Source organism: Pararge aegeria, chromosome 7 (genome assembly GCF_905163445.1).
Source record: "Pararge aegeria chromosome 7, ilParAegt1.1, whole genome shotgun sequence".
In the NCBI taxonomy this organism is placed as follows: Eukaryota; Metazoa; Arthropoda; class Insecta; order Lepidoptera; family Nymphalidae; genus Pararge; species Pararge aegeria.
The window spans coordinates 3,370,035-3,383,497 of NC_053186.1; the positions used below are offsets into that span (position 1 = coordinate 3,370,035).

Below are 13,463 nucleotides of genomic sequence, written 5' to 3' on the forward strand. Positions count from 1 at the left end.
TCAGAAATGTGTATGAGAAATACGGATAACGTGTGATTTAGGAATTATATTAATAGGTAAGTTGATAGAATAATGTTTAATTTTATAAGTTGTCATTAAAGTCTCCACCAACGCACGCCCACTGATGTACATAAGATTCCTAGATTATTCGTCTTCCGCTGCATCAGTCTAGTGGTTACCTTTATAGATATCATATGTTCGTCTAGTGAAACCTGTGTGGATTATTGTGTTTGGGACTTCATTGGAAGTTTTTGTCCGTTGACTTTTCGAGCTACGTTTTCAACCGTTTGCCACCTAAGTGTCGTAAATCAACACGCGCCTTTAAAAAATAGATTTCTAAAAGAAGGTCGATGTCGTACTATCTCTTTCACGTAGTATACGGGTCTATAAAGATGCGATTATTGTGTGCATGGGAAAGCAATCAATAGGCCATCTTGAAGCAGGTGAAATACTAATGTTACCATAGTTTTAACGTATGACCCGTCTAGCTTTAAAACGTCATGGACAGGAAGAAGTAAAAATTGATCATAGGAAGAAAACTAATCATTTTGAGGTGTGAGAATTTTTGATTTAAATAACTATAAATTGAAAAGTGTGTTCTCGTCTTTGATACAGTTTTTTTTAACCAAAAGATTTATCTGAGAGTTTATTATATCAACGAAATAGTCCGTTGTAAAGGTACCATGCTAATTATTCATTATTATTGCATGTGAAGAGATTATTTGATTAATTAATAGTAGTAGTTTATTGTTGTTTGTAAATTTTTGAATAGAATAAAATAATAACTAAATCTTAATTTCACAAAAAAAAAGTTAATAATATATAATGTTCACAAACAGAGGTTTTCTAATTTTACTTCAAAAAGATAATCTATGAATTGTCAAAAATGACACAAGTTCCAAGCAAATTTTGTAAAACAATAGTTTTAGTATTAAAGTTTCATATTTTTTTGATTTTTTCATAAAGTGTTCCGTGCAGGCATGACAAAAAGACAACCCAAAGAAGAAGAAGAAGAAGAAGAAAGTTTTGTAACGAATTCTTATCAAACATCGCTGTGAAATGCAACCTGATCTATTACAAGTACATCAATACGTAAAAACAAAGAAAGACAGCCAAATTGAAAATAGCATCCAAAACCACAAACGCCAACAACAAAATAACAGTATAAATGAAATATTAAGCGGTGATCTGTACATTATTGGAAAAATATGGATCGGTGCTTTACAAAAAGCTTTAACAGGAGCAAACGTAGATTTAGTTCCCATAGTACACGCAGCTAAACTTCCAGAAGTACCGCAAAGACCTCCCAAAATGAAATACTCAGATTTACCCATCTACGAAACACCTCATTACGAATACAAAGAATACATAGACGAAAGAGACAAATGTCCAGAAAGAAATGATAAATTATTACAGCAATATCTACTACCATACGTAAAATATTACAGACGGATTGCTAAAGAAAACTTTTGTTCTATGATATGCATTACAAAACAAACTTGTTCAAATACCTGTTCAGCCATTAGTAATGCTAAAAATGATTTTAAAACTACTATGAGAGATCCAAATAATTTGACAAAAAGACAGGCTGTGGTGGGCTTGGGAACGTTAACTGGATATTTGATTGGGGGCAGTGGTGGACTCCCTCGTAGGATTTTCTTTACAAGCGCAGGATTTTTAGCCACTGGAGCGCTTTGTTATCCTAAGGAGACTGATGAGATATTTAGAAATGTCGCAGCTATAGTTGGAAAGACTGCTATTTCTCTATATAATTTTGCGTGTCTTAAAAATTCTGGTCTGAGAGAGAGGATAGCTTGTACCGATGATTTGCCTCTACCACCGCCTCAGAGAAAAACGATTCAGTGTCCTCCAAAAAATTAAACCTTGATAAAGTCTTTCAGACTTGTTTACACAGTTTCAGTTTTATTTTGGCGTAAATTTGTTATGTTACAGATTTAAACCATTTCACTGGAAAATAGAGGACTTTTAGTTTTTGTAGTGTAAAAATTTGGTTTTAAAATACAAGGATTGTGAAAGGTATTTTTATTTGATTGCTATAATTAGCTCTGGCGCTAATTGGACAGCGGTCCAATAACGTACGGTGAATAACGAGTAAAACCAAGGTTAGTGATATATTATTTTTAGATATTTGATGATTTGCAGTCATCAAACATATTATTAGACTTAGTTTACATCCCTGGGCGCAGTGATGAGCTTTGTCCCAATTTAGCTGGTTTGGTTTGGAGGCTTCAGCCGTGGCTGGTTCCACCCTACCGACAAAGACATGTTCCCGTACGATGTCGCTTCGAAACCGATAAATGGTGGGAAATTAATATAACTACCTAACAGGTTATCCTGCCATGAGCTGAAATTGTAGTTAACTTGTAAAGAAATCATTTTTACCCAATCTCTAACATAAAAATGCTTCATTAAAAAACGCGTAAAATTTTTAATGTTAGTAAAACACGATAATAAAAAAGTACTCCTTTTAAACTTACTATGTTTATATACTTATAATTTGAATTGGTAATGGATGGCATTACGATTGAAAGTGGTCTTTTTAATTCAAAATTTCCTCATTTCAAAGAAGCCTCTTATTTTTTGTATCTAGACCAAAAATAGTTAATTTATTTCAGTTAACATTATTACCTACGATCAAAAAATTTCTCAAAATTAAAAAGCCTCCACTAAGGCCCATGCCATAATAAATTTAAAAATAACTACCAAGTGTGAACAACTGACTTCAGACAAAAGCATTCATAAAGTAGAGCAATCGTAATTACGTCTTTATGTCTAGGTAATAAAGTCTAAACTTCAAAAGCTATATCAAGAAGAACCGCAAATATAGAAGTTGTAAATTAAAAACCTCATGCGGCCACAATATAAAACTGGACAGTAATAAACGTTGAATTTGGAAAAAATTACAACACGGTTATTTAAAATTCAACTCAATCTTTGTACAGTTAAAGTTGAGAATTGTTTGTAACACCAGAAGCACTGTATAAGTTTGTAATGACGTCACTTCGCTATCATACGTCTTAATCTGGTGATAAGAGCGTATTTTTACGAGCAACAGTACAACGTAAATGGACGTAACTTATCTAGGAGCGGTTCTGGAGGTTTTTATGAGGCGAGTCTTATGGACGGTAAGCAGATTCCCAGTTTTTGATAAAAGTTACGAAATTCTTTGTATAAATGTCATATGTATGTTTCGGCAAAAGTTACTGTAAATTTCTGGGAAAATATGAATGCACAAAGTAATAAGTAAAGTAAGCCTTTTTTTACTAATAATTTAATAAAACTCCTATAAAAATCCCCATTCTCACAGTGAAATGTAATACTTAATTTATGTAAAAGTCAACCTTAATAAATAGTCAAATGCTGTCCCTGACTGTTTTATAGAAATTTTAAAAAGGAACAATCCGGTCATACTTACTACATACTTCAAAAAGGATATTTTTTGCAGTTTTTACAGTAGTAGCTATTGGTCGTAGCGTGATGTTATAAAGCCTTAAGCCGAAACAGCAGCAACAGCAGTTCCTGAGATTAGCGCGTTTAACCAAACAAAATCAAAAGCTTTACAATATTATAGCTTTATAGCTGACCCGTTCCCACTTCATTGGGCGTTAAACACTTTTACTCGTGATAAGATTTTATTTATTTAGCAAAAACACACCCCGTGAAGACATTACAGTTGCCCAACTCGTCTACCCGGGGCTATAAAAAGAATTCACCAAGTTCTAATAATAACAAAAAAAAACATAAATAACTGCATAAAATTAAGAATTTAAAAAAAAACTATTATAATAAACAAAATTCTAAATGTGGTTTGTTTAGTACCTTATGTTAATTGTTCAAAATTATGCTATATTAGATGAAATGTTATTTATGAAAATTAACCTTAATTTGCTACACTCGTCGAATAGCAGGAGAATCTGTATGGTGATATTTATAATTTCTTCAATCGTTCCTCTCCACACCACACATTGTTAACAATTATTCATTGTAAAGTCAATATAGCCTTACCGACAAGGCTGCTTGGAAGCAGGTCACTCCACTCTCATCTGTCACAAAACAGAGAAATTCTAAACTATAATAGAAACTATAAAATGATGTTGGATCAGCAATCTGCTGAGTTTCTTGCCAGCTCATCTCAGTGGAATCTGCCTTCCAAAACGGTGGTATAGAGTCACTACAAACAGACTGACTTGACGCTTCAAAACTGCTTATAAACTAGGTCTACTTAAAATAAATGAATTATGAATTTTGAATTTTCATAGGTTACGTTCAGTAGATCCAACATTACCCCCGACAGTGCTACCAACTCACGAACTTTACCTCTTTATAAAATTAGTATACATGACATTTGGTCAATGCAGATCAGAATACAATGGTCACTACCCCTTCTCTTCCCGCGGGTGTCGTACCAGGTGAATATGGGAGTATGAGAGAACAGAGTCCTCTGTGTTTCCACTAGCACCGATACTCCGATCACCAATATTTCTGCCTAGCGTGATGATTGTGGGCAAACCCTCCCTTTGTGAGAAGCATTTAGCCCAGCAGTGGACTGTTATAGACTTTTGATTGATATCTAGGATCATATCAAAAAAGCTTGGGTTTCAACTATTGCTCTAAGCTCTTAAATGTTCAAATAACAATAAGAGATGGTTATAAAAAAAGAACACCCAGATAAGTTTGTGGTGGGCTTCTTCTTAGACCAAGGCTCGCAGCGTTAGCTTTATGTGTACGAATGAAGTTATCGCGCTCACTGATCACAACTATGTACACATTTTGTATTTAAACAACGCATCAAAAGTGCCATCTATGTACCTATTTGAATAAAGAAATATTTGTCTTTGACTTTTAATTTGATGCGAATGATTCCCGCGCGAAATAAAAGTTTCGGATTGTTTTTATTCCACTAGTAGTTAGGTTTTAGCATGTCTGATTTCCGAGTAAACCATTTAAGTACGCATTGATATTTGTTTTTATGTTTCCGCGATTAGTAGAGATTTAAATAGAACATCGATTAAAATTCAGGCAGTTTGAGAGGCTTTTTTCTTCAATAAGTACGTGCCTCAGAGAGGAGCCGTTGATTTTAATTTAAACTTTTTTTGAAATTTCTAAATCCTATTTTAGCCTTGCGCTTGAAACTAAACATGCTTGATGAAAAACAATTATGAGGTCACTTGCCTATAAGAAGTCTACACTGTCCAAAAGGTATTAGAAGGAAACATGGAAGCTCTAAGATTCCTCACCTTAGCGGCTCACAAAACAAAAAAGAACAGAAAATAAATGCATGCCCCCTTTTTTTTCTTGAAAGTTTTTAGTTTCTGTACAAAAATAAAACAGAAAATAAATGAAGAACTCCTTAGTTTCTTAAAAGTTTTGGTTTCCGTTTAAAAATAAAGTTAAATAACCGATTAAAACGTCGAAAAATGTTGTGCTTAAGTAATTCAAGTTTTAAATCTTTTTTAATTTAAATTTAAAAAAAAAAAAAAAATCTTATTTAGACTGAGATGTTCTAAAATACTTTAGCTAAACATATCTTATGGAGCTTCCTCAAATTGAAGAGTTCAAGAGTACCACAAAAATAAACGCCAATTTGGTCATTTTTATTTTTGTTTGATTTTTTTACTTAAAGTATAAAAAAGCAGGAAACTATCTAGAATAAGCAGATCATCGCAATTCCAAGGTTTACTTTTAATTTTAAAGCGTACTCCAAACAGACGCGCTCAGGTTTGGCAGGCGGTAGTTAGTATACGGACAGTTTCAAACTTGCGTGGGTAGCAAGCGTTCCTCAGGCAGGTACGGTTGAATGCAAACTGCATCCCCCTCTCTGCCGCGTATGCAATGTCTTATAAAAGACAACACGAGCACTTAAACGAAACTTATCGAGTCTTTTATACACCAAGGATATATCCGTCTACAAAGCTTAGGGAATTGACGATGAAATGAAGAACAAAAACAGAAGTAAAATACAAAAGGAAGCGTTACTAAATTGTAGCGTCTTCTGCCAAACAGCCTTAGGATTCAATCATTCATTCATTCATTCATTCATTCAAACAGCCTTAGGATTAAGAAAACATAAGGAAGTTAGACAAAAGGTGGTGCATAATAAAATCATAAAGAGTAGGTGTGAAACTATATAATCCACTGGCCAGTCTGCGTAAATAGACCGTACCATCTTGCTAGCCGAAAACCGCCGCCGTTATCGCGACTGCCACCGCGTCTGTTTGCGGAACGCTTTAATCGATTTACATGAGACGTTTAGGTAGATACCTGAATCGTCGCGTTGTTAATCTATTTTTTGTGAATCTATAATTTTTTAGCAACTTTGTCAACTTTAATTTTTATTTCAGTCAATCGAAGTAAATTTTGTTTTATTTTTTGTTGCAAGTTGCAAACTTTTTGTTCGTGTTTTCTCCGTTTGAATTACGTCATTTAAATAATCCATACTAATATTATAATTGTGAAAGGCTCTATTTGTTTGTTTCTAACCTAGCTGAGCCACTGTACCGATACTGATGAAATTTGCCACATGTGTAGTTTAATCTAGGATATTCCGGTAATGCATCCTGTATTTACGTATATAAGGGATTTTTATCCCAGGATCGCAAACGGGTTTCTAAAAACGAATAAAAAAGAGGATAAAGACCCGAGCAACAGCTGTACTTAGTTCATAATATTAGTAAGGATATCAATATACATATAAAAACAGTAATGTACTGACTTTTCGAGCACAAAAGATCCTGGAGGGTCGAAGTGCATCCGCTGAAGCGGGCCTCATTACAAGATAGAATGTTCTGACTCCTTTACCCGTGAATTTTCAGGGTTTTGATTATTTTATTATTTATTTACTGAAATACATAAACATAATAATCTACAAATATGACGGCGTAAATAAACCCAATCAGGTTTATCCGTACACCGGTATTTATTGTTCAGCGCTCGGAATTATTAGTAGGTATTTTTAAAGCTACATACAAAATATGACAGGTGAGTGAGGGTACCTTTAAGCAGGATGTTCCGGAGGAATTATTATATTTTTTAGTTTGAAAGAAAAATGTCTTAAGTTTCTCCTTTATATTTTTAGTGTTTATTTCCTGCTTTAGTTTATTAGGCAAGATATTCAGCAAAGTGATAAATGGCCACGTGGCTGGCTTTTACACATGCTACTATATTTATAAAGTTGTCTATATTTTTTATTAACATCGTGTCCCAAAAATTGGTCCTTACGTCTGGTGACCAAAGAGCTGGCGCTTATTTAGCCCAACGGCTAAGTCTAGCAATTCAAAGGGGCAAAAGCGCCAGCATTTTGGGTAACATGCCCATAAGTGAACAGTTAGACGGCTTATATTTATTGTAAATATTAATTTTGTTTCTAATTATTATTTCCCTAGAAAAATATACTTTTCGTTGGTTTATTTATTAATAAAGGAAATAAAATAAAATAAAGTCTATAATTAAATATTGATATATGTGTATGATCGTTGATATTCTAGTAGAAAATGAATATAAAAAAATGTTAATTAACAATTTAAACATTAATACGATTTCGGTTTGTCCCGTGGGTTGTTAGATTTAAGTTTCGTTTGAGCACAAATTGCTACAAAATTTTAACATACATATGTATTATGTAGGTACATATATGAGAATCTAGAACAATTAGTCACTTAAATTATAATAGCGTTGAGTTACAGTACACACGTTATAGGCAAAAAGAGGCAATTTATTTCTTCAAAGGCGGACTTAACAGGTAATCTGATAAAAATTACACACATTACCTGTACAATTAGTCAATGCGGAGTAATTACCGGAGGTCAGAGATCACTGTGAACATATGGGAATAAAATATCATCACATTAAATACTGTTTAAGAGGTAACACGTAATATGAAGTGTTGTTTATGATACAAGTGTTTTAGTGCGGGTTTGTGTTGAAATGAAAGAATCGATATCTAACTTTAATAATAACCAAGCTGACGATGTTTGTTTTTGTTGGATGGTTTGAATGTTTGTTTTAAAGCGTTAATCTTGTGAACTACATCCAATTTGAAATTTTTAAATTTGCCTTACATGCAAACTTTTGTCTGGTATTCTACATAATATACCCCGACCGACCGCGTCTTGTCACCCTTCTGCGCTATTTCTTCATTTGCTGGACCTTTATGGGCTGTAGTCTTGATATATTATGAAAATTAAGCTTAATTTGCTATACTCCGCAAAAAGCAGGAGAATCTGTATGTTGTAATTTATAATTTCTTCAATCCTTATACTCCACACCAAACAAATCTTCGGCAATGTACCCTCAACTCACGTTTCGCTCCGAAACCAGAGCATCCTCAGGAGATTTTGACTTTACAATGAATAATTGTTAACAATTATCCGAAGATCTGTTTGGTGTGGAGTATAAGGATTGAAGAAATTATAAATTACACCATACAGATTCTCCTGCTTCTCGCGGAGTAAGAATAGCAAATTAAGTTTAATTTTCATAATATATCATGGATTTCCGCAAAGTAACGCCTGCTTGTATCCAATATGTAGTCGCGATGTTAAGTAACGTATAGGTCTTCGATAAAATTGGCATAACAAAAGCAAAAATCATTTTTTAAATGTTACAGAGTTCAGTGCAGACAGACAAAACTCTTTTGTTTACTAGTAAAATGCCCATTGAATAATTCCGTTTCTATTGCAAGGTGATAATTTATGTTCAAATGATGTATGCACTTAAGATGTATAAAAGAAAATAAGAAGATAATTATTAAAATGTTGATGTTGGAAAAAAGCAAACGAAATAAAAAAGTTTCTTACCGGCTTCTTCTAGGTAGAATCTGTCTTCCTAGACGGTGGTAGAGTAACTATAAACAGACGAACTTGACGTTTTAAAAGTGCAATGTGTTTTTTTTGATGAATGCAAGATGGATTTGTGACTTTATCTCAAAAATTTCCAAATATCTCATTCATAATAATGTAGCTACAGACAACAAGTGACAATAAAGTTATATAGAAACAACATTTTCGGTACTTCATTTATTATCCATCGTTTTAGATATCTCCAAATGTCATTAGCAATATAAATGGCTTTCGCGCCATAACGAAGCAGTGCTGCCACAATGGAAAATAATAAATCAGCTGTCACTTTGACAGTCGCTGAAAAGAGGTCCGTCAATGCATGGATGCAGAACTTTTGAGTCTTAGGTTTTTTTTCGTGCCGCCTTTGATTAATTGTTGGAAAAAAAAGGTTTTTAAAGCAGTCGAGATCGTTATTATGTGCCTTTTGAAAAGGTTGATTGGGCGATATTTTTACTTCTTTATGTATGCAAAGGTTATTATATTTTCGCGAGATTTTGTTTTGTCTGATGTAACTTTGAATAAGTTCTGTTCATTTATAATCGACATTATGGGTAACAGCTTGATTTGTGTATGCTTTGTGATATTATCAGTTTCATAAAAAAACTTTTGCGCTCTGGAGGCACTCAGGTCCGAAACTCCATTTTTTATTCTTTCCATCGGATCGGTACAATCGTGGTCAGTGGTAACCATCGCCTGGCGAAAAGGTATTCATATCGAGTAATGAGGTTGTAGTAGTACAGCTTTTTTGATTCAGCTCACTCGGGGAAGTACTTCATGCTTATTTCTGCCACCAAGTAGCATTGTTCTGCTCGGGTCTGAAAGGCCAGGTTGGTGGGCACAGGTCGGCACTTCGTAGGAGGTGTTACTGGCATGCTCTGCGAAGTGTTGTTCAATTCATCATCATCATCTTCACTTCAATCGATTGAAGTCCACTGCTGGACATAGGTCTTTTGTAGAGAGTTCCAAAATCCACGGTCCTGGGCCGCTTGCTTCCAGCGGCTCCCAGCGACGTTTGATGTCGTCTGTCCACCTTGTTGGGGGCCGACCAACACTGCGTTTACCTGTGCGGGGTCGCTATTCCAACACCTTGGAACCCCAACGTCCACCATATGTGCCCCATAGCTCGGAGAACCGATCCGTCAATTATTACTATAAAAATGAGGATTGGCTGGTTTAGAATAAAACAAATTCCATACTCACCTACATTATTATTTACTAGGTGTTGCCCGCGACTTCGTCTGCGTTTGATTTAGTTTTTTGATGTGGCATTAAATTAAGTTGTAGATATAAACAAAATTAAAGTATGTAGTATCGCTAAGCCTCAGGAGTTCTGTCCTCTTTCTCCAACCTGTATATTACAAAAATATTATTTTTAATCTGTTATAATTTGTCGGAGTTATGGTGTAAAATCGTCAAACACTCATCTAACCTAGCTTAATGTCGATATAAAAAGTATCATATATTACTTCTAACACTTCCAAGAATATGTGTACAAAGTTTCATGAGGATCGGTTAAGAAGTTCTTGGGTGAAAGCGTAACAAACAAACCAACATTCACATTTATATTATTAGTAGGGATTGGTAGGGATAGGGATTGTCAAATAAAACATCGATTTACAAACGTTCATTTACTGACTGTGACGCGTAAATACAATACGTACGAATACAAAAATATGCAATATCGCCATATTCTGGAATGCTTGTGACTACAAACAAAAGGTAATAAAATATTATTTTCACATACTCTGTACAGTCTGTTTTTGAATGCTCAAAGCTATGGTTTCAACGCACTGTAGTAAAATATAGGCAGGCTTATTTCGATAAATTAAAAACGTAACCATCGTTACCAGCCTAGTTAGTTAAGGCTAGCCTTAATTTGAAAGAAAGCGCGAAAAGAATGAGAATCGGTGCGTGTCACCGTCGTACGGTGTCATTTCTAATTTCTACAATCTTTATACTCCATACCAAACATATGTTCTATGCACGATCCTCTCCGACACCGGAGCCTTAGGAGATGTTGACTTAACAGTGATTATTAAGAGAGAGATAAGAGTAATAAATTCTTCGGCAATAAAGAGATAATAAGTTCTTCGGCATATAAGATTGCCGAAGAACTGTTTGGTGTGGAGTAGTAACATTGAAAAAAAAGTGTGTGTCAGCTCCGACGCACGACTGGAGTTTACTCCTTAAGTACGATTGTCGAAACATACACAAAAAGAGTTTATTTAGCTGAATAAAGATTAATACCATATAAAAGAGTAAATTAGAAATCCTGTGCAATATATTCACACACGGCGGAAGTGTAACTTCTTAACAGTAGCTTACGGGAGATTGAGGTGGATGTAGAGTATCAGAACTATTAGGATAAATGTAATGTTTATTATTTAGTTTCCATATTGACAAGAATAGGAAAAAAAAGTGTAATGTTTTCTATCTCACTCTGTCTTTACCTAGATAATATTCGGTTTCCTTGGTAACTTAAACAGGAAAAAAAAGTTAATTAAACGAAAGCGACGTTGTATGTTTGCGCATGCAACGTCGCAAAGCGAAAACGTAACGAGGTCATTCATCAGTAGATTTTATTCCTCACATTTTTCTCATACCGGGCGTCATATATATGAAAATCGATTCTTAAGGAGTAATCTCCAAAAATTATAATTCTCATGCTTTTCGCGGAGTATAGAAAATGAAGCTTAATTTTCATTGGCTATGCCATTATGCACACTGAATCAAGAGAGTATCCGAAATTCCAACCCTCTCATAGTTGCGGCTTCTTTTAACTCACCCAACCTTAGCGCCACTCTTAACAAGAGGAGGCCTAAACATATCCTTCACGACCCTAAAGATCGGATTACTACTTACAATGCTGCCAACTCGATCAAACTCTGCACTAGCATCTTCGGCTTCAGACTTTTGACGTCATCTGGACGGTGGGCTCACGCCACGGCCTCGAAGGCGTGCGGACTAATCACCGTCCGAAACCCCATCACTCCAATCGTAGCCGGAGCTGAGATTCGGTTTCACTTGAGGCATTCTCAGGCCGAAGATCCCTTCGCTTCTTCGAGCCCTAGGGTTCAAAATCTTCCTGGCAGAGCCTCATTCCGTGGCTCGCCGACATGCCACGGAATGGCCGCTTTACGCTGTTAAAATCATTAGGGTTAATCAACTACAGACTATCCGAAAAAAAGAAAAAAAAATCACGAGACATCTTTAACAACTCAACAACTAACAATATTGCTGTATTATGTGCTTGTATTTCACAATTTAGGGCTTATACCTCGGAGCATTGTCACTAAAATATTAAAAGTTAGCCTAAAACTATCTTCAACTACTAACAAGCCATTGAAGTTGAATGCCGCTAAAATTTCACAGCTCTCCATTGAAGTTTTTTGGAATAACACAATAGCAGACAAAATACAACTTTTTTCTGTCGTCTGTTAGCAAAAAATTCACGAATAATCGACGAATACAACAGTGCGAGACGCGCCTACCAAAAAAAAACTTAGGGTTAAGACAAACTTGCAACTTTATGACTGATAGCATTTTGTCGTATTGGCCACATTTATACTAAATCACATGGTATTGATATTGATTCTAGTTCTAGGAGGCGTTCACGGTTCAAAGCTCCTTTATAATAGTGTATCTCACTCTAATGCAGCTTATATATACTTACAACATTTGTAAGTGTATTTATATCTAATCTCCGAAGGTGTCATGCTATTTGAATGCGATATGAAATAACATGCATATCGAATACATCTACCATTCACTTGATAATAGTCTTCCCTCAGCACACTTTTAACTCAAAATTATTTGGTACGCAAATCTGGAACGTTGTTGTATTAATAACTTGCAAATATGACATTAAAAATTAATGGTTAGAATTGCGATACTGAATCCGGTTGTTCTAGGCTCTAAATAAAATGTTGGGTGAATTATTCAGTAAAAATAATCTGTAGTGCCATCTTCAATTTAGGGAACTGGTTTTTCTGCTCTCAAGTCCAAAGTCTCCCATATTGGAGCAGCCTGGTGGGTCAGAGCTCTAAATTTAAATCTGCTATGAAAGATACGATCTGTGCCCAGTGCTTTAGGACATTATTAGGCATGTTATGATGGGAACGACTATTTACCGCGCGACATGTCTATAGTGTGTTCTAAGTGTTTCAGAATCAAAAACCAGCATGGAACAACTGACATAAATCCTCATCGTACATTGATAGTTTCGTTTAAGAGGTTTAGAAAAAGGTAGTATCCAGCCAGCATGCTATGCATATTCATGGTAAAAGGTCGTTAAATTTGAATTTAAGATGGCCGCTATGGCTATGGTCATAAAGCGACGCGTGTATGAGTGGTCATAGAAGTCTCGTTTTAGAATCTCTCGAAGTAGAATTATTTCGTAATTAAAATAATCCAAACATCGGTTGCAAAACGACGTTTTTAGGTATAAACTTCACTTTGCAATATTATTACCGAAAGAAATAAATTAAATACGACTAATTTACATTCAAAATGATTCGGCCATTATAGTTCTGATATCTATGATAGGAATCGGAACAAATAGATTATAAATTAGACTTACACCAACCATACGACCTCAAAAGTTGT

General features: G+C 34.9%; 1 protein-coding gene across 1 annotated transcript; it reads left to right on the forward strand.

Moving 5' to 3' along the window:
* Positions 1–904: 904 nt before the first annotated feature.
* Positions 905–2,040, forward strand: LOC120625266. Its single transcript, XM_039892280.1, has one exon. It carries the CDS (start codon positions 1,060–1,062, stop codon positions 1,879–1,881), a length of 822 nt encoding a protein of 273 aa, XP_039748214.1. The 5' UTR covers positions 905–1,059; the 3' UTR covers positions 1,882–2,040.
* Positions 2,041–13,463: the final 11,423 nt, after the last annotated feature.

Coding starts and splice junctions, on each gene's coding strand:
- LOC120625266 (XM_039892280.1), top strand. CDS start 1,060: ATGCAACCTGATCTATTACAAGTACATCAATACGTAAAAACAAAGAAA.